At 38.4% G+C, this 27,923-nt stretch overlaps 1 protein-coding gene across 1 annotated transcript in view; it reads left to right on the plus strand.

The window, feature by feature from the left end:
• PRIM2 (DNA primase subunit 2) overlaps positions 1 to 22,585 on the plus strand; it is a 376,165-nt gene extending 353,580 nt beyond the window's left edge. Inside the window, exons 13-14 of the mRNA XM_003404412.4 lie at positions 1,001 to 1,069; positions 11,766 to 22,585. Coding sequence (XP_003404460.1) covers positions 1,001 to 1,069; positions 11,766 to 11,990 — 294 coding nt within the window. The 3' untranslated portion in view covers positions 11,991 to 22,585. The remainder of the gene's footprint in view (positions 1 to 1,000; positions 1,070 to 11,765) is intronic.
• Positions 22,586 to 27,923: the final 5,338 nt, after the last annotated feature.

A 27,923-nucleotide genomic window follows, 5' to 3' on the forward strand; every position in this document is an offset into this window, starting at 1 on the left:
TAATTTATTTGTGTATCTGTCAAAAGATGTAAGGCTATATTCAATAATGAGGATAGCAGGAATTTGAGACTTCATGTACCTTTCTGTTTGTCACAGGAAGGTCAACCTTTTGAAAAGGAATAGAAATTAACATTTCTTCAGAATTGTGTTTTCTTTCATTTGAGGTTATCTCTTAATTCCAGCATTTTACTGTGTTTGATAAACAGGCCGAATATACATTCTATTTATTTTGAAGGAGAAAGGTGATGAAACTTTACAAATTTCCACTGGCATTGCACTCTGTTGATAAGAATGGGAGTTTCAAAGCTCTGAAGAGATTACATGAAGTAGAATTGGAAAGCAAATTGTGTTTACAAAAGATCGGATGATGTTCCTAACAGGTGTTCAGAATAGACTGTTCACTTTCGTATTCTGCTGAGCTTTACTAGAAATAACGTCATTTTAAAAAAGGACAAATCTGATTGAAGGTAAAAGCATTCCCTCTCCACAGATTCTCGTCTAAAGGGTTTACATTAACTTTTTCTGATGGGCACACAGCAGTGTTTTATGCTGTATCTGTATAAACTGGTAATGTGGAAAATAAAAATCTAAATAGTGTATTTGATTGTTTCATGTGCCAACCACTTAGATTGCTAGATTTATATCTATAATTTTGGAAGAGATGTTGCAATATGATATTCTGACAATAACTGTCTAAATCATAATACTGGGATCTGTTTTCATCTTGTTGAGATAAAATTATTGAAATCCACAGTTGGTAGGTCAGAAAGATCACTTACTATCTTTTGTCATCGGTGGTTTAATGCTGACCTAAACAGCTACCATATAACGTCAAAATTATCACAGCGCCCAGGCTGCAGAAGTGTAACATGCTATATGATTTCATGCATTTCCTGTCTGGAATGAAGACTATGAAAAGGCCAATAACTGTGAGCTATGGGGGTTTGGAAGATGCTTATATTTCTAATTTTTCCTTTTTCTTTTTCCTCATTCATTTTAGATTTTGGATTTAGTAAAGGGGACACATTACCAGGTAGCATGTCAGAAGTACTTCGAGATGATACACAATGTAAGTAAATTCTTTAACTTTATACCCTAATTCTTTCTATTTTGTTACTTTGTGTCTCACTGAAGATTCTTAGTTGCATCAATAGAAATGACTTGTTATTTTCAGCAGAAAGGGATTTATTATACAGTATTAGGTAGCTTATAAAATTTATAGAAGGGCCAGAGAACCAAGCTTGAATCCTACAGAACCAGGAATATTATAGCTAGGAGAAACTACATCATGAGAAGACCTTACTTTACTGTAGCAGCCGCCTACCACTCTACTTCTAGGGACCAGAGTAAGAATTGGCAAACCTTTTCTGTAAAGAGCCAGATTGTAAATATTTTAAGACTTTGTGGGCCATCTCTGTCACAGCAAGTCAACTCTGCCATTGTAGCTCAAAAACATCCATAGACAGTATGTAAATAAATGGCTGGGGCTGTGTTTCAACAGAACTTTATTTATAAATGAAGGCTAGATTTGGCCCACTGGCCTTAGTTTGCTGACCTCTGGACTAGATCTACAATCTTTGCCACAGTTGCCCCAGGGGAACTTTTGCCATCTTGCTTGCAGAAAATCCCATCCTACTTGTGACTGTCACCTCATGTTGCTCTAATCTATTTTCCAAGTCCCATATTTATCTACTTGGTAGAACCTAGGTCCTATGTGGACCCTTGACTGCAAGAGAATCAGGGAAATGTAGTTTTTATCTTGCCAGCCTCCTTAGTACAAGAAGGACTACTGGAATGGCCCAGACTGCCACAGAGCTCTGAGAGCAGGGGCCACAAACTCACAGGCCAACAGAAGTCAGACAAATAATCCAAAGAGTGAATCTGGCTGAGATTAAGACCAGGGAGTATGGTTAAGACCTGTGGTGCACTGAAGAACTCATGCCCTGTTAGAGTCATTCACACTGAGAAAATTTAAGATACAGACTACATCTGCAGATCAAATTCAACCCATGGGCCTCCAGTTTGCAACCACTACTCTTGAGCATGGATTCCTAATCTGGGACAGACAGGTTTGGAGGTCCATGTACCTCCTGAAACATTTTGCCTGTGAGTACATATGTGCATTTTTCTGGGGTTTATGGTATTAGGTTTCAAAGGGATCCATGACCCTCCGAAAAAGATGTTGTATTTATTGCGTTTATCATCAGCTACCATGCCATGTTAATTTTTATAATTATTTTAATGTGTTTTCTAATTTTCATGAAATGATTTTTCTATTCTGATGATATATTTTCAGAATTTCTTACTTGATAAATTATTTCATAGAATATATTCTATAATGATACCAATAATGATGAAAATAATAATACCAGCCAACATTTAATGCATGCTAGGCACAGCACTAAGTACTTTGAATGCATTAACTCCTTTGACCCACATTACAGCATTACAACTAGGCACTATTTTTATCCCCATTTATGAACAAAGCTTAGAGAAGCTGAGTAACATGTGCAAGGTCAGACTGCTTGTAGGGGAATGGAACTTGGATTTGAAGCCAGGCTGTCTAACTTATCTAAAACTTGTAAGCCTGACCGTGAGTGTGTTTGTTCAGTAGTAATCTGGTACTGAATTTGTAATCACCACTGCTGAGGTCATTAGCATTTGCTTGCCTAGATTCATAGAATAATAAGCATAGAGGGACTTTTGAGGTCACCTGCTTCAACCTTCACAGGTTATATGTGAAGAAACTGAGGCCCAGAGATTTGAAGTGAGTTGCCCAAGGTACTACCACTGTTAATGGGATAGCTGGAGTTAGAACCCCCATCTGTTGTGGTCTTTAGTGGATGCTAGTTGTCTTTCAACTGCACTTAACTTTTGAAAATATTTTTCTCATTTTAAAACATATGGAATTTATTTTTACAATATTTAAAGGCAAGTAACAACAAAATTTTATTAGTTTTATCAGAATAGGAATCTCACCAGATAAGCCACCCTTTGGGTATTTCTAGCACCATTTTGCATGACTCTTCCTTGAAGACTGCATTGCTTAATTGGCTTGCTCAGCTTGAGAGTTTTAATTTTGTATATGTTCTTAATTATTTGTGGACCCTTAATTAAGAGGCATCAGAACTTTCAAGAATTGAAGTCAGATCCAGTGTTTTTTTTTTTTTTTTTTAGTAAGATTTGAAAATTAGATTTAAAAAATTTAGGTTGTGACATAATCACTGAAAGATAAGGAGTATGTATGTTTTAGTTCTCAAATCTGCTTTTGTAGTCTCTCTCTCCTATTAATTATTCCTGTAAGAACATGGCTGCTATTGCCAATTTTTAAAACTTGCCTTAGATTAATGAAGATATTGAAAAGACATGTGTCTAAATCCTCCTGTGTAAAGAAATAGCATAAGTTAAACTTCATGTAAATCAGTAAGTAAAGCTTTTTATATTCACTAGGTGTCCCATTATAGATTTTTAAATGTGAGTGTCTCTCTTCCTCTGTTATTTCTTCTACTTTAAGTTAATAATGGGATCTGTTTTTATATTTTTACTGTCAGGTTTCTGCCTACCTCCCATTCTGCCTCTCAGAAAAAGCCCTATGTTTATTTTCCTGAGCCCTCTGATCAAATCACACTTAAATGAAAGTTTTGAAAATGAACCAGTTAATTGATACCATTTGTAGCAGCACTGTGATAGTTCCATATGGCTTTTTTGGTAATACCAGCTGCCTCATTATATGCTGTCATTGCAAAACTTCTTGATTAAAACCCAAGTATCCCATAGGTAAAGCAATACTGCTTCCATTCCTTCAAAATCTACATTTGCTGTGGCGGAAATATGAGACCCATGTTTGTGTGAAGGTCACTGTGTGCAAAATATGTTGATTCCAAGCAGATGTTTGAGAGAGGATCATTTAGTAGATGTCAGAAGCTGGGCTGCTTAAACCTGTTTCTCTCAGTGTTTTTAGGTAGCAATGTTTAAAATAATTGTTTACTTTAGGTTTTTATTATTATTATTATTTTCTGTGCGCTCCATGTATAAATGAAAACACTTGTGTAAATTAGTCTCTGAATTTTAGTTGAAAGAAATTTTTTTTTTAAATAGACCTCTTTGGGCACTGAGTCATTCTGGATACTATTCACTGAATAGTTGAGCATATTTTTTTTTTCCACCAGATAAAATGCTACAGAAATTTTGTTAAAACGTATCACACGTTCTCCTGCAATCTTAAAGAGGATATACTAAATATAATTAAGTCTTTTTATAATAACTCAGGCTCATCATTATGGATATCAATTAGAATACTGGGCTAGAAGCCACCATCATCTCTCGCCTGGATCACTGCAATAGCTTTCTAACTCATTTCCCAGCATCTACACATGCCCCATTCCAATTTTTCTACTCCACACAGCTGCTGGAGTGATCTTTTAAATAGGGGAACCTGATCATTTCAGTAACCTATTTTCAAAAACCTTTAAAGCCATTAAAGGCCTCCCATTGCTCTTAACATGAAATCCTGAATTTATAATGTAGCCTATAAAGACCTCCACCCGCCTCACCCCTAAAGCTCCTCATCCCCCCATCCCATCCATCCCAACCCACCTCCCATGTCCTCTAGACTCCAGCTATACTAATCTTGTTTCAGATCCTTCGCAGTACTTTGGTATTTCCAAGCTAATGTCGCAGAATGAAAATGCGTAGCAGAATTTTCTTCTCCTGCTACTTAACAAAATAGGAAAAACATAGTGAAAAATCATTAATCACACACAAACACACATACATATACAAACGTGACCAATAACAAATAATCAAGAAATGGGGAAAGGAAAGAGAAGATTCACAACAGAGAAAATCATGAGATTTCTCACTTAATACTCTGGAATGAAATAAACTAAGCATTCTTACCTTTTTATTTTGATGAAGTAAGGAGTAAGCCCCATGCATCTATTGGTTTGTCATGCTGTGGTGGAATATACAAAGTATATGAATCTAGGAAAATTGGAAGTCTTCAAAAATGAAATGGAATGCATAAACATTGATCGCCTCTGCATTAGTGAGCTGAAATGGACTGGTATTGGTCATTTTATAATCGGACAATCATATGGCATATTATGCCAGGAATGACCAATTGAAGAGGAATGGCATTATATTCATTGCCATAAAGAATGTTTCAGGCTGTATCCTGAAGTACAACGCTGTTTTTTTTGTGATAGGATAATATCCATATGCCTACAAGGGAGACCAGTTAATATGACTATTCAAATTTATATACCAGCCACTAAGGCCAAAGATGAAGAAACTGAAGATTTTTACTAAAATCTGCAGTCTGAAATTGATCAAACATGCAATCAAGATGCATTGATAAATACTGGTGATTAGAATGTGAAAGTTAGAAACGAAGAAGAAGGATTGGTAGTTGCAAAATATGGCCTTGGTGGTAGAAATGATGCTGGAGATCACATGATAGAATTTTGCAAGACCAATGACTTCTTCATTGCAAATATGTTTTTCAACAATGTAAACAGCAAGTATACACATGGCCCTCACCGGATGGAATGCACAGGAATCAGATTGACTGCATCTGTGGAAAGAGATGATAGAGGAGCTCAATATCATCAGTCAGACCAAGGCCAGAGGCTGACTGCAGAATAGACCATCAATTGCTCATATGCATTTGCAAGTTGAAGCTAAAGAAAATTAGAACAAGTCCACGACAGCCAAAATATGACCTTGAGTATATCTCATCTGAATTTAGAGACCATCTCAAGAATAGATTGGATGCATTGAACACTAAAGACCAAAGACCAGACAAGTTGTGGAATGACATAAAGGATCTCATACATGAGGAAAGCAAAAGATTGTTAGAAGGACAGGAAAGAAAGAAAAGACCAAAATGAATGTCAGAAGAAACTCTGAAACTTGCTCTAAAATGTAGAGTCACTAAAGTGAAAGGAAAAAATGATGAAGTAAAAGAGCTAAACAGAAGATGTCAAAGGGCAGCTCAAGAAAACAAAATAAAGTATTACAATGAAATGTGCAAAGACCCAGAGTTAGAAAACCAAAAGGGAAGAACATGCTTGGCGTTCTTCAAGCTGAAAGAACTAAAGAAAAAATTCAAGCCTTGAGTTGCAATATTGGTGGGTTCTACAGGGAAAATATTAAACCATGCAGGAAGCTTCAAAAGGAGATGGAAGGAATACGTAGAGTCACTGTACCAAAAATAATTGGTTGACATTCAACCATTTCATGAGGTAGCATATCATCAAGAACCGATGGTACTGAAGGAAGAAGTCCAAGTTGCTCTGAAGGCACTGGTGAAAAACAAGGCTCCAGGAATTGATGGAATACCAATTGAGATGTTTCAACAAACAGATACAGCACTAGAAGTGCCCACACATCTCTGCCAAGAAATCTGGAATATAGCTACCTGGCCAAGCAATGGAAAAATATCCATATTTATGCCTATTCCAAAGACAGGTGATCTAACAGAATGTGAAAATTATCAAACAATATCATTAGTATCACACACAAGCAAAATTTTTTGAAGATCATTAAAAGTGGTTGCAGCAGTATATCGACAGGGAACTGCCAGAAATTCAAGCCAGATTCAGAAGAGGATGTGGAATGATGGACATCATTGTGGATGTCACATGGATCTTGGCGAAAGCAGAGAATACCTGAAAGATGTTTTCTGTGTTTTATTGACTATGAAAAGGCATTCGACTATGTGGATCGTAACAAATTGTGGATAACATTGGGAAGAATGGGAATTCCAGAACACTTAATTATGCTCATGAGAAACCTACATATGGACCAAGAGGAAGTCACTGGAACAGAACAAGGGGATACTGTGTTGTTTAAAGTCATGAAAGTTGTGCGTCAGGGTTGTATCCTTTCACCATATTTATTCAGTCTGTATGCTGAGCAAATAATCTGAGAAGCTGGACTATATGAAGAAGAATGGGGCATCAGGATTGGAGGAAGACTCATTAGCAACCTGCAATATGCAGACGACACGGCCTTGCTTATTAATAGTGAAGGGGACTTGAAACAGTTACTGATGGAGATCAAAGACCATGGCCTTCAGTATGGGTTACACCTCAACATAAAGGAAAAAAAAAGTTTTCACAACTGGACCAATAAGCAACATCATGATAAATGGAGAAAATGTTGAAGCTGTTGAAGATTTCATTTTACTTGGATCCACAATCAACACCCATGAAAGCAACAGTCAAGAAATCAAGTGATACATTCCATTGGGCAAATCTGCTGCAAAAGACCTCTTTGGAGTGTTAAAAAGCAAAGATGTCACTTTAAGGACTAAGGTACGCCTGACCCAAGCCGTGGTGTCTTTTTTGTTTTTTTTTTAACTTTTCTTTTTATTGCACTTTAGATGAAGGTTTGCAGAGAGAATTAGTTTCTCGTTTAACAATTAATATACATACTGTTTTGTGACATCAGTTGCCAACCCCAGGACATGTCAACACTCTCCCCTTCTCGACGCGGGGTTCTCCATTGCCAGTTTTCCTGTCCCCTCCTGCCTTCTCATCCTTGCCCTTGGGCTGGTGTGCCTGTTTAGTCTCATTTTGCTTTATGGTCCTCTCTAATCTTTGGCTGAAGGGTGAAACTCAGTAGTGACTTCATTACTGAGCTAAAATGGTGTCCAGGGGCCATATTCTCGGGGTTTCTCCAGTCTCTGTTAGGCCAGTAAGTCTGACCTTTTTTTGTGAGTTAGAATTTTGTACTACATTTTTCTCCAGCTCTGTCTGGGACCCTGTCTTGTGATCCCTGTCAGAGCAGTGGGAGTTGGTAGCTGGGCACCATCTAGTTGGGCTGGACTCATTGTGGTGGAGGCGTGATAGTTGTGGTCCATTATCCTTTGGACTAATCTTTCCCTTGTGTCTTTGGTTTTCTTCATTCTCCATTGCTCCAGATAGGGTGGGACCGGTGGAGCATCTTCTTAGATGGCCACTCACTTTTAAGAGCTTTTAAGGTCCTAGACACTACTCACCAAAGTAGGATGGGGAGTAGGGAGAGAAAAACACTAACTGGACAATAGATAAGTAGTAGCTTTGATGAAGGGTAAGACAGCACATAATACTGGGGAATCCTTGGTGTTTTCAATGCCTCATATGCATGTGAAAGCTGGGCAATGAATAAGGAAGACCTAAGAAGAATTGATGCCTTTGAATTATAATGTTGATGAAGAATATTGAATATGCCATGGACTGCCATGTCCATGGTATATCTGTCTTGGAAGTACAACCAGAATGCTCCTTATACTTTCGACATGTTATCAGGAGGGAACCATCCATTAAGAAAGGCATCATGCTTGGTAAAGTAGAGGGTCAGCGAAAAAGAGGAAGGCCCTCAACAAGATGGATTGACACGGTGGCTACAACAGTGGGCTCAAGTGTAACAACAATTGTGTGGATGTTGCAGGACCAGGCAGTGTTTTGTTCTGTTGTACATGAGATCACTATGGTAGGAACCGACTGGATGGAATGTAACAACAACAAAAACAAAGAGTAAGCTTAAGCAGAAATAAGAGCAATAGGGAATCTAGATGTGGATACCTCTTTTTCTCTGTTCTTTTTCTAATTTGATTATATTGCGGGATCTGTTTCATTTTGTTCTGTTTCTGTTCCTTTCCTTCCCCTGCAAAAAATCCTGAATTTATTTTCCTGAACAAAATAAAAGGAGACTAAATGGCAAAACCCTAAGTTTATTTTCCTAATGGAAACTGAATGGCAACCATACACACTTCCTTGAGCTAAAAATAAAAATGAATGAAAGAAATAAAGCACTCAAAGGACAAAGAACCCATCCTGGAATAAAAAACAATTCACAGAGAAAACACTTCATAATCTCTATCTTGTTATCAAGCAATTTAATAGATTCAAGTCCCATAAAATGAGCTCAAAGAGGAGGAAATTACAGAATGAATTAAGAAAGGACAATTGCAGACCTAAGAGAGAAAAATACAGAAACATAACATCGTATAGAACCATGGTACAAGTTCTCTTTTCCAAGGCATTTGGCACTGTTATAGCTGGTTGGCTAATAAAAATTATTAAGTAAAATGGAGAGTCAAATAGAAAAAGTACATTCCTTAAACATTATATTTGAAAGTTAAAATGTTTAAATGTCATTTATTTGCTAATATTTTGAAATAAGGATGAGGTCTTTTGTTTGAATATAGTTTCCCTGATATTAGAGTTTAATTTCATCTTACTTTCATAAGCCATACCTGTAATACACCACCAATAATTTCCAGTTTGTGTTTCTTTAAAGTGGAAAAGGAACTTAATGATACTTACAAAGCAGTGTGATCTTCTTCCCTATCCTTTTGGGAATTCAACTTTTTTTTATCTTAAGTGACTTACCTTTCTTGATGAGCCTTTCCAAAGCATTTAATTTCCACTAGCAACCTGATTATTATCTCCATTTCATAGATGAGGAAACTGAGGCTTATAAAGATTATGGTATTTAATTTTTTCCACATCTAAAGCTAATAATTCAGCTTAACCCAGAGAGTCATTTTCTGTAATAATAGATGTACTGAAAATTTTAATAACTTGAAGCAAGTTATAGAAAAACCTCCAATATATAATAACACAAGGTACTAGATTCTTTTTGCATGAAAAATACCACCATGTTTTCTATAATCTTTATATTCAAGTTTAAGTCTAGAATATTTCTAATGAAGATACCATTATCTGTTTATTTGACTTTGAATAAAACATCTTAAAACATATTTCAGAGCAACAAAATGATCTAGTCAGAGAGCCTGAAATCTAATTCAGACAAAACCACTTACTAATTCTATGACTTTGGGTGAACTGTGTAATCTCTTTAGGCCTCAGTTTCCAAATCTATACATGGAGGAGGTTCAACTTAAAGGATCCCCCAAGGTCCAACCAATTTCTAGTGTTCTCTGTTTATAAAATTTAAAGCCTTCTGATTGAAATGATTTAAGCTCTGAACTTACCTTTCATGAGATACTTTGTAAAATGCAAAGTTTATATTGGATCTCCAAGTTTTTAATGAATTGGGTGAAAAATTGAATATAATAAAGGGAAGTTCACAGATGACTCCATTATTATTAAAAATTATAGCTGTACCATAAAAAATTCAGGAAACATTTTGAAATTAAGTAGCAAAGGAGGAGATAAAAATTTGTTCTCAGTGATCTGGGTAATAACGTTTAAAAAGATCATATTATTAATCTTCTGTATACTGAAGTTACTATAAAATTATGGCTCAAATTTATTAGCAACTGACTAAAGAGAATCCTGGGGTGCAAGTATGTATTACCAGAAGAGACCGTGTTTCTGTTTACTAGTCCACCTGTCAGGAGCGTTCATTCTGGATCATGACAGCAACTCCTTTTTTCTAACCCTTTTTTAATCTGCCATAATATTATGCATAACTCTAATCACCTCATCTCCCTAATTAAGGATCTTCAGTGACTTACAGACTTCTGTAGTTGCCTACAGAATTAGGTCCAGACTACTTACAGTGGGGTTTCAAGGCTCTCTGTCTGAGGTCTGGCCCCAGTCTGTCTTTCCAACCTCATTTCATGTTATTCCCCTTTATGTGTCATTCACACCAGGCCATCTAACTACTTGCTTTCCCAAGACTTTCTCTTTATACCTTGCTCATGAGGTCCTACCTACTGTTATCCCAGCTGTGCATTTTCTCCATCTTTCCAGACCCAGCTCAAATAACACTTCCTTTACAAAGTCTTCCTTGATCTCCCCAGCCAGAATTTCTCTCTACTGTGGAGTATAGTAGGTCTTAATTTGTGACCCTTATCACTTTTCCATTTTGCATTTATGCTAAAAGGTACTAGGTCATATCGCGGCCTTGTACACAGTAAGTCTTCAGTTAATATGTGAGATGTATAACTAGTATACACTAGCTAGTTCTGGGCTCAACCAAATATTTATTAGATACCTACTGTGTGCAAGCACGTCAGTATAATGAAGAGTAAGATATGCAAAGGTTGATAAATACAATACAGATGAATGAAAGAAATGTAATAGCTTCTCGGTATATGAAAGATACAAAGTGAAAATGCCTCCTAATAAAAGAAAAGTAACTAACTCAACAAATGGTGTTCTTTTTTTGTCAACTTCTACTGTAGAAAACAGGAGAAGGTGGGCATTTGAATTAGGTTGGGTTTTACATGTGATCAACTCAGTTTGACCCATTGGTTGAATATGAAAAAAGTGATTCATGCAGGAGATTCGTACTTTTCAGGAAAAACGTCCTTGTTTCTGTTATTTTGTTCTTATATCACACCCTAATAGGTAATCATCAACAAGAATTGGAAATGGTTTGGATATGGCCAGGATTGAGGGCATGGGTTGGAAGGGATATGGGGGCTGGGGAGGTAAGGAGTGGTGTCTAGTATGCTCCGCAGAACGGATTATGATACCGGTTACTGAGAGCGAAGGGCAGGGGAAAGGCTAAAGGATGAGTTTCATGTTGAGGTTGAGCTCCTTTGAACCATTCGAGAGGTTGAGTAGGAATTGGATAGGGAGCTGAGTGTAGGCTGGAAATATAAATTTGGGAATCATTAAGTTTTCAGTAGGTTGAAGCTCACGCTGAATGAGATACAGTAAGTAGTGGATTGAGTGTTAGAAAGGAGATCTGTATTTCAGATATTAAATAGATTTTAAGTGAGGGCTGGGACAGTTTTTAAAAGCCCTATATTTATAGCTTTGCTATATTTTAATGCAATTTCAATTTGCTTCCTTGTACAGGTTGATGATTGTGGCTTTTCTTTGAGTCATCCTAATCAGTTCTTTATTGAGAGCCAGCGGATTCTAAATGGTGGTAAAGATATCAAGAAGGAACCTGTACAACCAGAAACTCCTCAACCAAAACCAAGTGTCCAGAAAACCAAGGATGTATCCTCTGCTCTGGCCTCTTTAAATTCCTCTCTGGAAATGGATATGGAGGAACTGGAAGATTACTTTAGTAAATGATTCATAGTTTAGTAACCCTTTCTCCTCATCAGACTTCATTACCTGTTTTACCTCTTTCTTTTTTAACCTTTTCTTGTAACTTCTCCCTCCACCTTACCCCCACTTCATTACATCCACATGTGCACACACTTCTTAACGAAAGCAGGCTTGCAAGTAAAATGAAGACCTCCGCTATATTTTGCTTTGGCAAAGGGAAGTAATAGAGCCCCATTGTAATCCACAAATTGGATGGCATGATTTATGTCCTATTTTAGGAGATAAAGACAGCTTTCTGGTCTGGCTGCAGTCCCCTAGAAACAGTACAACTAAAGACAACTTTTATTTTAATACTTACCACTTTGTAATTTTGACACCATGTTTTTCTGGACCATTTTTGTTAATAAATATAAAAACTTACATGCGTGTGTTTGTGTGAGAATGGGAGAATCATGTTAATGTCTAACAGATATCAACATTAACTCAGTTTTTAAAGTGCTATTTTAGGGTATCCAACACACTGCCAATCAAGTCACCAATGGGACTGCTTTTTTTTAAGTTGGCCCATTTGTGGTATTCCATCTCAACAAGGAGAACTTTAGCCCCCTTTGAGTGACAGCAAACTCTATTGAAGTGAATTGTGACTTGGTGATTAAGAGAAACAAAATTTGTGTAGTCAGTTATATTTATTAATGAATTTAGAGTGCTTTATTGTATAAAATGATGACTCCTTAGCTATTGTCATTTCCCATTCACTCTGGGGGCATTAGGCAGCTCCTAAAGCAAGGATATAAGGTAAACCTGTGTGTTTCTTCATTTCACCCTCCAACTTCCATGACTTACTGCTTCTGTGGCTGTTCTGAAATGCTGGATAGGCTTGGTAAATTCATTAACTTCAATAATGAATGTTCTGATATTTATAATAACCCCCTCCTTTTCATGCCAGGGATGGAGTTTAGTGAATGTTGTGGGTGATTTATGGACATACCAGATTAATGCCTTGCTTGCTCTCTTTGCCAGCCTTTGGCAAACAGATAAGATGGGGGTATACTGTCCCTGTATTTTATAGACCCCATTTACAGAGCAGTATCCTCGTCGATGCCCTTGTCTAACTGATTTCTTCCCCCTGGTCTGTCCTCACCGAGCCAGATGAATTGAGGCTCTTAAGAGAGAGACCTGGTATGAAACATAACTGTTTCTCACACATTACCTTGGATTATTAGAAAATTATTAGTCTATTTCAGTCCTCTTTTCCTTGTAAACAGAAGCACTTTTCCCTTATCCTTTTGAGTCAGATACTAACTAAATTGAAAAGAGAACATTGTATTCAGAAAGCTGGATTGTTAGAGGCACCATGTTTTTAATCCTGTAATAAATGTTATCAGTATGAAAATAAGGATTTAACAGGATTAGAGCATGAGTACCTAAAAATATCAGGTGATCAGGTTTATAGTCTAGGCTCCGAGTCAATGATTTCTTGGCATATTTAGTAACATAATTAATTGAGATATTATCTCAACTTTTACTTGTCTTTGTGAATTATTATTACCTAGTTTAGGAAATGGTAGTTTTCTGCTACAAATTACAGTTATAAATCTCTTCTTTCTGAAGCCATCCGCTCTTCCTTTCATCATTTATAGTTCTCAACAGGAATCTGATGACTACCTACCACTTTATCCATGAGCTGCAAAACCACAAGTGTCTTTTTTTTATGTTAAGAACAAGTGTTACACAGGGCTGTTTTAACCACAGAATTAAGTTAGCTTTAGAAAGCCAAGCATAGAAATGTAGGTCTCTGTCATATTAAAAGAAGGGAAATATTAGAAGCAGTCTCACTGCTGTAGTTCAATCAGAAATCTTATGACACGATATTTCATATCTGGCAACATTTTGCAAGGCTGTCTTTTTCCACTGCCTCATGTTCTCCTTCTTTTATGAAACCTGTTCTCCCTCCAGCTGAAAGGACAGAGCTACTAATAGCACGGAAGACCTGTCTTAGTTGACTATTTCAGACTGGCAGCCCTGAGAATTTGTGTCACGCTACTTGTATGTTTTATATGTGTCTAGTCAAACTAAAAAATAACATTAGTTTAAATGCTAGTTGTATTACAAGTTGTTTCTTTGTAATAGGCTTTGATCTCCTGTCATGTATTACACCAAATGTATAAACATTTTGTGAAGTCCATAGATTGGAGGATAGGGGTTAGAGGTTTGTAGAAGCAGATAGAAATTAATGCAGTTCTGGTGCTTTTTGGAATTGGAAAAAGCAATTTATTTTTCATGCTTCACAGGTCTTGACAATTTTGATTTGTTTTCTTTGAAAGCAGACCTGTTTGAATCGGATGATGTAGGAAGAACCTGAAAGAAAAATCAAAAACCAGGAGCCTCTTTTCAAAACAGTAGCCAATGAAAAAGAATATGAATCTCCCTATCTTTTAAACTTCTACTCTTTTTATAACCTCTTCAAGGGGAAGAGGCTGTCTGATTATCAGAGACAAAAGCAGAAACAGGAGAGGAAAGAAACTAGATTGGACATTTATAGCTGGTTGAAGCAGCAAGCATTGTTAGTGGAGATTCTGTCATATTTCTTTCATGTTGTTTCTCCATAACATTTCTTACTCTGTCCACATAGTACAAAACTCTTAATTGCAATGCACTTAAAAGAACAGTAAGAAGATCTTAAGTAAACTTTTTGGGACTGCCTATGATCAAAAAAAAATACAGAGTCATAAAAGTGAGTAGTTACATATTTTGAATGAGAGGGAATGGAATAAGGCAATGGGAAAGATCTTTAATTCATACAGAATTTTAATAAGCTGAGGGATTTCTTCTCTCACTAAAACCATGCAGCGTGTTTTGTTTGTTACACTTTGCTGTCTTACTGATACTCAGGGTCTTTGCAATTGAACTTCTGTAATTCTTTGCAAAGAAGAAAAGAAAACTTCTAGGATTTAAGCTTGAAAGGCGAAATGAGACAACTCTAAAGTTGTGGTTTGCTTAGAATCTACTGTTTGCAGATTTAATCCAGGTCTTCCACAGGCGTCAGCTTGATGTTAAATTTAAGTGCCCATTAAAGTGAGGATCTGACAGCAGTTCTGAAAGTGAAGCTTAGTCTGAGGACATCTTTACAGCTGGAAGGGAAAAAATTGTTGAGAAGCCTCAAACCACTGTGGTAATTGATTAGATCCGTTTGTTAACTTCTTTTCTAATCTTGGGGAAGGGACAGGGAGAGAAGGTTAAGGGAGAAGCAAGAGGGACTGGATCCAGAAGTCCAGTGCTCCCTATGGAAACTGGGCAAGGACGGTCCCGTGTTACAGAAAATGATGGCAAATAACCCCTCCGGCAAATGAATAAGATAAGGAACTGATTACAAGAACTTTATTTGGTTTGCCAGCAGAACCACATTTCTGTGGAAGTTGAATTTTGAACAGGTTGCTGGTTTGGTTGTCAGGCCCATTGGTAGACACATGGCATTATTTAGGAGTGGACCTCCAGTGGTACATTGTTGGCCTGAAGAGTTAATGTCTCTCAAGGGTATATAACTTACATTCAGGTAATCACTTCTTTACCCAAAGCATCTGGCCTTCTTTTCAATATTGAGTTCCTTTTTGACATGTAGTTGTTGCCCTAGTCTAGGGCATCTCACTGTAATTGGCATTGTAGGCAATTAGCTTTGTGACTCTATGGAAATCTTGTCACCTGTAGAAAATTATCTTCCCACTTCATCTGACCTTCCTGCCAAAAATGATACTATTTCCTGTGACTGGATTTGCTTTCTATGTTGTAAGCTCTTTTCATTCATTGCTTCATGACATTTTATTTTCTCCAAGAATTATCACTGCAGAACCTTATCAAAGGCTAAAGAATATGTCTGTATATAAAGCTCTTGTATTTCCCCTGAGTCTTCAATTCCAATGCTGTTTTTTGAACATTGATGACAAGGTAGTGAAACAACACTACTAATAAATGCATGATGGATTTTTCAATTCAGCCCTGCATTTCTAGGTAGTTATTCATCATAATAGAACTGTGAGGCTTTAGGGTACTACTACTACTTCTTTTTTTCTTTAATTTTACACTGAAATGATGCATTTAAGACTTTGTATTGAGAAAACTAACCATTGCATGCAAATTTTCTTTTTTTTTTTTACTTTAGCTTCCACTTAGAGGATACCAAGATCTTCATTACTAATTAAAAAGGACGTAGGGCTACATGCTTCCCTATTTTTACAGAGAACTAGAATTATGATTTAATAATTATCTTCCATTCTTGGTTGTCTCTGGAGTTCCTGCCTTGTGCTCTTCTTACTCAAAGAGTCTCCGTCGGTGAGCTCATCTACTCCAGTGGTGTTTCTTCCCATATATATGCAAATAATCCCCAAGTCTGTATCTCCAACTGAGATCTCCTTTAAGCACAGACCCATCCATTCAATTGCCCCCTAGACATCTTCATCAGGATGTCCCGCGAGCATCTCAGATTTATTGTGTCCAAAATCAAACCTATCGTCTTTGTTCCCAAGTCTACCGTATTTCTCTACTACCTATTTTGTCATGATAGAAACCCTGAAGTTACCCTTGACTGTTCTTTCACCATCCCCACATATCCAAATCCAGTTTGTTCCATTTTAATAGCAGCATGCTCTAAACCAGTGGTTCTTAACTGGGCACAGTTTTGCCTATCAGGAGGCACTTTGCAATGTCTGGAGATATTTTTGGTTGCCTCACCTGGAGGGGCAAGTGCTGCTGGCATCTACTGGTTAGAGGCCAGGGACGCTGCTAAATACCCTACAATGCACAGGACAGCCCCCACAATAAAGAAATATCTGGCCCAAAATGTCAGTAGTGTTAAGGTTGAGAAACCCTGTTCTAAACAGTGTTTTCTTCTCCAGTCATTACTTGTACTATACTAGATTACGCTCTCATCACTTCTCACCTATGTTACCACAATGATCTCTTACTATCCCAGCCTCCATTTGCTTCCCCAGCACCCCATCCCACATCCTTCTGAAAAATGTAACCTTAGTAATTTTTCCCCCTAAAGTGATTGTCTTAAAAAGTGGCTCTCCATTACCCGTGTGATGAAGTCCAAATGCCTTTGGTGTAATGTATGAGACCCTCCATGACCAGCCCTTTCTTACCTAGTCAGAGTAGATGGATAATTGCAAACCATGAAATTGGAGGCTTTTTGTTTTCGTTTTTAAATATATATGTATAATGAGGTGAGAAAAATTGCTGACATAGTATCAGAATACTCCTTGCCCATAAAAGACAACCTGAGCTTTAAGCTTCAGTATGTAGAAAGCACCCTAAAACTTCCTCTTAGGGTTGTGATATTTCAGCAGGCTTACGTATGATTTCTAATGAAAATGATGCCCTGTGTGGCACAAAATTTATAAGCACTTACAAAATACCTTGAGGCAGAACAGGTCAGATGCCACCAAGGCACCCCTAAAATCTGCATTTTCCCTGAAAAAAGAAAACGAGACACTAAGAGGTTAAATCGCTTGATCTGGGTCACAAACTTTCTACTCAAACCAGACATTGGGACTCCCTGAACTGTCCACTTGCCTCTCCACCATTGGTTTTCACACCGAGAGCCACAGGACCAGCTCCCATGGCTGAGCAGCCCAAACTGCAGGCCCCAACTAGACCAACCCTTTTTATTTATTATCTTTGTGAATTAATTAAGCCTCTTGCTTCGGTTTCTTCATCTGTAAAATTGGGATCATAACATTACCTACAAAATTGGATTGTTGTGAGATTAAATGAGATAATTTGTGTCGAATGCTCTGCACGTGGTCTGGCACGTGGTAGACTAAATAATTGTAAGCTAACATACAAGGGTTCTGTTAAACTCTTTTTGAAGTAAGGGTTTGTCTAAAAATTTTCAAACTACAATAATAGAACATTTCATGTATTTAAGAGTAAAGGTTATGTGTCAATTTTACTCCACAGAATAAAAATTCCAGAACTCTTAGCTATTCAGATAAGAACAAACTGTAGACTCTCAGAATTATAAGAAGTTTCTACTACCAGGACTTCTCACTGTGACTTCCTTGGTATCATGGAATAATCTAGAAAAAGTAAAGCCAGAAGTGGCATGCAAAGTCATGGGGAACTTTACATGCCTTGGGTTGCTCACCAGCTTCTCAAAAACAGTCAAGTCAAGTCCCATGCCTTGGTCAGAAGAATATAGTATTATTCCCTTGTGCATATCACGGTATCTCTTTGTCTCCATTCAGTTCCCCTCCCTAGACCACAACAACCTATCCTCCTAAGAAGTTATCTGGGTTGTTAATCATACAGATCAAAGAGGGAAGCTTTAGATTTTTCTCTTTGGTGTCCCACCCAGCCCTCTGTGCTATTACAGTGAATGCCCCCTATCATTCAAAAAACCAAAACAAGCTCATTGCCGTAGAGTTGATTCTAACTCATAGCGACCCTGTAGGATAGAGTAGAACTGCCCCATAGGTTTTCCAAGGAGTGGCTGGTGGATTCGAACTGCTGACATTTTGGTTAGCAGCCGTAGCACTTAACCACTGTGCACACCAGAGCTCCCCTCCATCATTGAAAAAAATAAAAATTTTATTAGCACTGTTAAAATGCTAGAAACTTTGAGGCACACCCAACTTCTTCACATTGAGCATACCACTTAAATCCAAACGTATCTTCCATAATAACTGGCATCTGTATATCAAAATACAGTAAGTACCATGGTTCCATGCAGCTTCTGAACATACTCAAATTGTAGGCTCTAAAAAGCACCAAAGCTGAAGGGCAATACAGTACACAACACTGGGGAAGCCAGAATAACCTGTACAAGGCAAGGTCATGGTAGCTCCATAGACACATCCAAACTCCCTGAGGGACCGAATTGCTGGGCTGAGGGCTGTGGGGACCATGGTTTCGGGGAACATCTAGCTCAACTGGCATAACAGAGTTTATAAAGAAAATGTTCTACATTCTACTTTCGTGAGTAGCATCTGGGGTCTTAAAAGCCTGTGAGCAGCCATCTAGGATACTCCACTGGTCTTACCCCTTTAGGAGCAAGGAACAATGAAGAAAACTAAAGATACAAGGGAAAGATTAGTCCAAAGGACTAATGGACCACATCTACCATGGGCTTCACCAGACTGAGTCCAGAACAACGGGATGGTGTCTGGCTACCACCACTGACTGCTCTGACAGGAATCGCAATAGAGGATCCCACACAGAGCTGGAGAAAAATGTAGAACAAAATTCTAACTCAAGAAGAAAGACCGGACTTGCTGGGCTGACAGAGACTGGAGAAACCCTGAGAGCATAGTCCCCAGACACCCTTTCAGCTCAGTAATGAGGTCACTCCTGAGGTTCACCCTTCAGCCAAAGATTGAACAGATCCATGGAACAAAACAAGACTAAAGGGGCGCACCAGTCCTGGGGCAGGGACTGGAAGGGAGGAGGGAACAGGAAAGCTGGTAACAGGGAACCCAGGGTTGAGAAGGGAAAGTGTTGACGCATCGTGGGGTTAACCTATGTCATAGAACAGTATGTGTACTGTTTGATAAGAAACTAGTTTGTTCTGTAAACCTTCATCTAAAGCACAATAAGTAATAATAAAAATAAAAACACCAAAGCAGAGGGGAATGCATAAGAGAGAGACCTTATCCTTACAGGAGGAAAAACAATCTGTGAAGGTGTTAACTACTGTTAAAGTAAACAAAGTTGATGAGAAAGACTGTCTACAGTCTTTGTCAATGAAACAGGGAGAATACACCTTTTTCACCTTTTGGCTATTATGAATAGTGCTGCAATGAACATTGGTGTACAAATTTCTGTTTGTGTTCATATATCATATGTTCTTCTCAAAGTATGCATTTGTTTGATTACACATTTATTGTCTGTCTTGCACACATATTAGTGTATATCCAGGGAAATAAGGTCCATAAGATCAGGGACCTTGTCTTGTTCAATTCCATATGCACCGCATCTAGAATAGTTCCTGGAATTTCTCAGGCACTCAGTAAATACCTGTTGAGTGAATGAATGTGTCCTACTGAGCTGCATTTCCAAAGTTTTTCAGGACCTTAAGGCTGCCTCATGGCAAGTTATGTCAGAGTGAGTAATTCCCTATATACAGAGCCTTCTTCTCCAATAGAAACTGAGGCATTTAATAGGGTTCAGTTGTCCAATTGATTTTTCACAGTTAAACCAAAGAACACACTATAAAACTCAGACGCTTAAGTTAAAATAATTTGAATTCTCTAAGAAATTCACAGCTCAGCAGCCCATGAGCATCTACAGAAGTCCTTCAGAAGTCATGCAGGAGTGGCTTTATGTTAATGATTAGTCTGTCAAAGGAAAATGCAAATGATTATGAGTCACTCTGTTAAGTGAGCGTGCTAGTGCTGCAGACTGTTGATGAGCCCAAAGGAAGAGGTTGCGCACCAGGGACTCACACTGTGGCAAAGATTCTTGTCGGTGTTCTGTCTTTGGGAGCCCTTACCAGTCAATGAGACCCCAATAAAAAAAACAGCTAGAGGCTGGCTTTGAGAGAGTGATTATGCTGCTGTTGTGATGTTCCTTGTGAAGTAGATCCTTGACAATAAATGACAAGACATGGTTTCTAAAATACAGTTTCCTTGGGATACAAGTTCCAGTGAAAGGGAGAATATCTTATCCATGGAACAGTGGTATATGGAGATCTGATGGCAGGCAAGACATAATTTTCCCTGAGTGCTTAGAGAAGCCAGGTTGAAATAAGTAAGGTATATAAACAATAATAATAACCCAAACCAAAAACCAAATGCGGTGCCATCGAGTCGATTCCGACTCATAGCGACCCTACAGGACAGAGTAGAACTGCCCCATAGAGTTTCCAAGGAGCGCCTTGCGGATTCGAAGTGCCGACCCTTTGGTTAGCAGCCGTAACACTTAACCACTATGCCACCAGGGTTTCCAAACAATAATAATAGCTATCATTTATTCAGTGAACCAAAGTTCCTGGAGTCATCCTCAACTTTTTTCTTCTCACACTCTACACTCAGTCCTTCATCAAATCCTGTAGTAGCATTTACCATCAAAATATATCCAGAATATGACCGTTTCCCACCACCTCCACTGCTGCTCTCCTGTTCCAAGATCCTACCAATTCTTGCCCGAATTATTTCAATGACCTCTAACCGGTATCTTTCATTCCTAAATTTGTTGACCATCTAATGGCAGCTCGAGCAAAAAATATTTTATTTGTTCATGAACAGGGAAGTGTGTGAAATTGAAATCACTTTTTTTCTGAGCTTTTGCCTGGTGAATTAGAAAGCTATAGCTGAGGTTGGCAAACTACAGGCCAAATCCAGTCTGTTGCCTGTTATTGCAAATAAAGTTTAATTGGAGCATACCCATTCCCATCATTTACATATTGTCTATGGCTGCTTTCACTCTACAATGGCAGATTTGAGTAGTTCCAGCAGAGATTGGCAAAGCCTAAAATATTTACTATTTATTTACATATATAAATAATAGTATACTTACTACTCGACCATTTAAAGTTTGCTGAGCTATAGGATAGATCTCGTGTTCTTATAAAACCATTACACAAAACCATGCTATGTTTGCTTTAAGTCTAGCCAGTTACTATACGCATTATTCTTAAACCTCCAGAATATTTATGTAAAGAAATTTTGTCAAAAGTCAAACCCAAATAGAGTTGCCTCCACTAACATAATACTAGTGTTTCCGGGAAGTATAAAGCTCAGTTCCAACAATCTAGAAACCAATATCCTGTGAATTGAGGTAATTGAAGTCCTCGGGCCACCACAATTTTAAATTAGTGCTCTGGCCGAATTGCAACAAATGTTGTATGTGGCTCCATTTTCTGTTGTGTTTACAAGTTGGATTAGATAGGTTTTATTTTTTACTGAAATGGACCTATTTTAGGAAAAACCTCATTCCATTCTGGAAATTTCCTATAAGGCATGTACTTGTTTATATAACATGACATGAGATGCTTTTATCAAAGGGCTATAGAGTTGTCAGCATTCACCACCATTATTGCAAGTATAGGGTAGGCTTTGCGCTTTCTAGTAGAAGCACAGTTTGTACTGGTTCCTCCTTATCTCCCAGGCCACTGTCCCAGGGCTCAGTTCTCGGTCCCCTTCTCTATGTACATTACTATGTTGGTGGTATCATCCAATCCCCAGGCTTTAAATACCATAGATAACCTCTATGTTCTCAGGGAGCCAACTTAGACAACTCCCCTCTACTTCTTACTCATATATCCAGCTGCTCACTTAACATTTCCCTGTGTCTTAAATTTGTCCAAAAATGAGCACTCAGTCTTAACCCCCTCCCCCACAACCTGCTTCATTTGCAGTCGTCCCTGCCTAGTAACAGCAACTCCATCCTCCTGGTCTCTTAAGCCAAACAACTTGGACACATCATTAGACTCCTCTCTCATCATCATGTTCTGCCTTTGCACTTGCTGTTCCTTCTGTCTGGAACAGACCTTCCCCAGATAATCCACATGGCTCACTCCTTCATTTACTTCAGTTCTTTGCTCAAACATCAAAAAAGCCTTTCACGGCTACTCTGTATAAAATAGAACCCCTGCTCCACCATCACTCTGCCCTTGCCTGCTTTATTCTAGCACTTATCACCACCTAAAGGAGCCCTGGTGGCTCAGTGATTAAAGCACTCAGCTGCTAACCACAAAAGGTCAGTGGTTGGAACCCACCAACTGCTCTGCAGAAGAAAGATGTGGCAATCTGCTTCTGTGAAGATTTATAGCCTTGGAGATCCCATGGGGCAGCTCTCTTCTGTCCTATAGGGTCACTAAGAGTCAGAATCAACTTGAAGGCAGTGGGTTTGGTGTATTTGGTATCACCACCTGACATTTTTTTCATGTTTATGGTCTCAGAGTAGGGCTTTGTTTTCAATTCATGAATGTCAACCCAGTACCTAGTGTGGTGCTCATAATACGGGAGATTTTTTTTGTTTGTTTTTTTTGGGCGGGGGGCAGGGCGAGGGAAGGGCTGTCTTTTTTTTTTTTTCTTACTGTTTTATTGTGGTAAAAATATATATAACAAAACATTTGCATATTTGACATTTTTTAATGCCAGAATTCAGTGACATTGATTACATTCATGATGTTGTGCAACCATCACCACTGTTTCCAAATTATTCCATCACCATTAACAGAAATTCAGTGCCCCCTAAGCAATGACTCCCCCTTTCTCCCTCCCTCCTACCCCAGGTAATCACTAATAAACTTTGGTCTCTATAAATTTTCCTATTCTAGATATTCTATAAAAGTGGGATAATATAATAAGTGTCCTTTTGTCCTGGTGGTGTAGTGGTTAAGTGCTACAGTTGCTAACAAAAAGGTCAGCAGTTCGAATCCACCAGGCACTCCTAGGAAACTCTATGGGGCAGTTCTACTCTGTCCTGTAGGGTCACTATGAATCGGAATCTACTTGACGGCAATGGGTTGGTTTTTTTTTTTTCCTCTGTGACTGAGTTATTCACTCAGCATAATGTTTTCAAGATTCGTCCATGTTGTGTCGAGTATCAGGACTTCGTTTCTCTTTATGGCTGAGTAAATATCCCACTGTATGTAGGTACCACGTTTTGCTTATCCATTCATCTGTTGCTAGACATTTGGGTTGTGTTTCACATTTTAGCTATTGTGAATAGTACTGCAATGAACATTGGCGCAGAAGTTTATATGCACCAAAAAATCATACCCAGTGCCGTTAAATTGATTCCACCTCAGGTGACCCTATAAAGCAGGGTAGATAGAACTGCCCCATAGAGTTTCCGATCTATGAGCAGACTGCCACATCTTTCTCCCATGGAGTGGCTGGTGGATTTAAACTGCCGACCTTTCAGTTAGCAGCCATGCCCTTAACCGTTATGGCAGTAGGCTTCTTACAAGTTTATATAGGAGTCTCTTAATAAATATTTTTTGAAGGAAGGAAGGAATGAATGGGCATTTAACTATGTTCCAGGTTCTATGTTAAATCCTTTACATACATTGTATTGTTGACTTCTTGCAGCAAAAATTGAGTCCATGTTGTTGCCTCCTTTTAATGATGACAGTAATTTTCCCAAAGCCACACAGACAAGGTACACCAAGGTGTGCTGGCTTTAAATCTCTAAGCTTTGTCATCACTTCTGCTATGTCTTAGGAAAAGCTTACGAGAAACCTAGAAGATGATCACTAGTGTTGAAAGATTAAAACTGAGCTACAGGGATTCTTAGAACTCAGGAATGGAATAGATTTGTGTTAGCAATAAGGGGAGTTATATTTTTATCTCAGATGTGCATGGGACCCTAAGACAACAAGTACTAATTACTTCCACATTCCAAACGCTGCAGGACCTAAAACTTTGATGTACACTAGCTAGTTTCTTGACCTTTAGCTGTTATTTCACAGAGAGAGAGTAAAAGCGTTGATGTTAAATTGACCAAGAGTTGGAGATGAGTGAGGGGGTTTCTTTAGAGAGACTTAGTGCCTGCTCTAGTGTGGATGGAGAGATTTTTCCCTCAAGGTTAACATGAAAGTTTAATAAAAAGGCTGTTTACAGTTATGTGGGAAGAATGTAAGGAAACCACAAGGTGTACTGTAGTATCCTGGGCTAGTATCAACTGGGTACTGTTACCACTTCTAGGACTGGAAGGGTAGAGGTAGAGAATGGGTTTAAAGGAGTGAATGGAAGGTGCCCAGCACAGCAGAAGATTAGATTTCCCAAGTATCCAGATATATTCAAAGTGCAATGCTATATAAGACCTTGTGGCAGACACTCTTGCTGTAAGTACCTGTGACTCTGCCCGAGGGATTTCTCTGGCCTCAGAAAGTGCTTGGCCACTTGCAGAACAGGCTGGAAATGCTGGAAGAATGAACACCGCAGAAGCTGCCCTCAACCAGGGACAAGAGTTGGTGGACAGTATCTTACTTCTTGAGTGGGACAATTTGGAGGCCAGTTCACTAACATCTCTCTGAGGCACCCCAGCAAGACTGAGCCCCAGTGGTCTCCAGCTGTAACTTGCTTATCAACACACCCTTTAGTGACTTCTTTCCCTTTCTGATCTCACTCCCTCACTCTCCCATAGGTGTTTCTTAAGATCACCTCCCAAATAACCTACCTGCCCTCAGCTCCTAGTCTCAGGGTCTGCTTCTGGGGGAACCCAACCTAAACAGACCTTGACAAAAATCTACCATCTATGATAAGTTTGGAGTTCAGAAATAGTCAACATTGGTATCCAAATAGAATTGCACAATTGGGCCATTGGAATAATACTGGAGCCTGTGATTACAGGGCAAATGTTACTCCTGATAGATTCATACACCCTCACTCTACGCTGCTGGGACAGAATGGGCAAGGAACAAAGTGGAGCAAAAAGGCAGCACAAACCACAGGCTTTGCGTCCCTGTATTCTGTGAGTAGCATTGGAGAGGGGAGTAGCACTGGAGAGGGGAGAACCAGCAGTCACTAACCTTGGGCTTGCCAAGTGCCAGTGGTCACACATGGCACACACACACAGCAGCTTACCCATGGCCTTGCCTCACTATTGTCAGAAACGAGTAAACCCAGGTCCTCTGTGTTCTCACTAACCAGGGCTGAGGGTAGGGCATGAGAAGTAAGGAGCACCAACTATGTTTAGAGTTCATTTATTCATTTAATAAACATTAACAGACTGTAATGAAATGCCAAGTACGGTGCTAATTACCGTGCAAGTTGCATTCACTAACACCACCATAGAAAATACTTATGAGAGGAATTAAGTTCAAAGAATTAAATAATGACCAGCTAGAAAATGGCCAAACTCAACCATTTTATTTCCTATGATGTCTTCTGTAGGACGTTGTTCAGAAGAACTTTAGACTGCTAAGGCCATTCCCACAGGAGAAACACCTGGTGATCTGCTTCTGTAAAAATTCCTGACCCATAAAGATTACAACCTAGGAAACCCTGTGGGGCAATTCTACTCTGTTACATGGGGTCCCTATGAGTTGGAACCCACTCTATGGCACACAAGGCTATTCTACACATTGTAGATTAAAAAAAAAGTTTCATTGTTGCTTAAAGCTAGTATAAATGTATATATTCAAGCAGTTAAATTTTATATTCACTCAAATTTTATCAGTCTGTGAAACAATTTTGTAAAGACCAGAAATATATCTATATCTATATATCACCATTTATTTGTCACATCTCTATTGTTCTCTGTAAGACGTGTCATTTTTCATCATCCTTCTCTATCTTCTGGTTAAAAACAAGGAAAACACTTCCAGCTTCTCTCAATATTCTAAACCATCTTTTTCAACCACGGCATATATGGTTCAGTAATATCATATTGTACCTATTCTAGTACATAAATTTTATGTGCACACTACTGCTTCTTAAGCATATTTTACCATCTCTTACTTAGATTTCCAATTATAAGTAGGTGTTTGCCTAATTTGAAGAAATTAGCTTTCCTCTCCAAAATATATTTCTTTATTACCTGAGCTCCTTCACTATCATTTTTCAACAGGACATCTCCCTTATTGTAGAAATACATTTTAAAGTGCAGATTTCATCATAATTATAGAATTAAAATAGCCTTAAAATATATACATATATACTTCTTTTTAAAAAAAATAGAAAGTTGGTCTGCTACTAAGGCATTAAATCTTTTTTATATGTTAAATATCATGAGGTACATTATTGAGTTCCATGCTATGTACCTAGCCATCCTATTTCATATCTTAAGTTTCTTTATGTGTGTGTGTGTGTTTATAACTTCCTTTTCGTTTCCAGTTGTTTCATTTTATCTCTGGTGTTCATTCTTTAAAGTAGCCCTTTCCCTCCTCCCCTCGCCTTTGTCTTAGGGGTGGGTGCACTTTATTTATGGGCCTGACTCTATCCGTTACCATGTGTAAGGCTGATATGGTCTGGAATGTGCTACTTTAATCTATTTAGGTCATTATCAGATCGCATCCTTCAGGGGAAGGACAATTGGAGCTCAGTGGAGAAGATGCCAGTAACGTGCAAGAGGTAGCAGTAGCCCACACTCTCATTCCCATTCCGAAGTGCAATTTACTCTGGTTTTAGGTAAGTTACTTCAGCTTTACTTGAAAGTACAAAGCTGCCTGATAATAGTCGAGGGCACATAACTGAGTTGTGTTTTTAGTTTTGCCACTGGAATTGACCTTGAGCAGACATCTAAAAAACATTTCTGCTTTGTTTTGTCAGTGTGAGAAATGAGAATAATAATGCTGCCTACTTTACAAGAGGAGCCTTAATGAATTTTACTTTTGTAGAGCATTGTGAGATCCTGAGGCAAGGGGCACTGGGAGGGGGTGGGGCTGCTGTAGAAATCTAAAATGCCATTAACTCTTGGTATTTCAGAGCTGTTCTCTCATGGTTAAAACAGTCTCTTACCACAGTGCTTTTGAATTATTGTTATAAATAAGGAATAGAATCTAGTAGGGAGAAAGTGGAAATCTTGAGTTAAATTTTCATTTTGACTCCAGACCTGGGCTTTCTGTATATCTACCATTCTGTGAAATCAATTAAAAGCACAACACAAAATTGGACCATGATATCTGCCACTTCTCAAGCAAAACAATGTACCAGCATTCATATATCCAACTTTCAGACATGGCCAGCAGTCTGCTACCCATGCCTGGGAAAAGGATGATGATGGTGGCAAACTGGACATCAAATTTCATTCTGGGAGTCTTCACAATGAATATGAGTTGTATCAGATGAATTTCTGTAATAAATTGTGTTGCTTAAAGACTTTCACTATTGACGCAATGATTAAGAGCTAGGCCGCTTCTATAAAAATTTACAGCCTTGGAAACCATATGGGGTAGTTCCATTCTGTCCTGTAGGGTCCCTATGAGTCGAAAGCAACTCGACGGCAACGAACCAAGTTTGATTTGGTTTATTGGCCTAGAAATCTGGCTAAATCCCATTATGACCCTCTTGT

The sequence above is a fragment of the Loxodonta africana genome, chromosome 1 (genome assembly GCF_030014295.1).
Source record: "Loxodonta africana isolate mLoxAfr1 chromosome 1, mLoxAfr1.hap2, whole genome shotgun sequence".
Taxonomy (NCBI): Eukaryota; Metazoa; Chordata; class Mammalia; order Proboscidea; family Elephantidae; genus Loxodonta; species Loxodonta africana.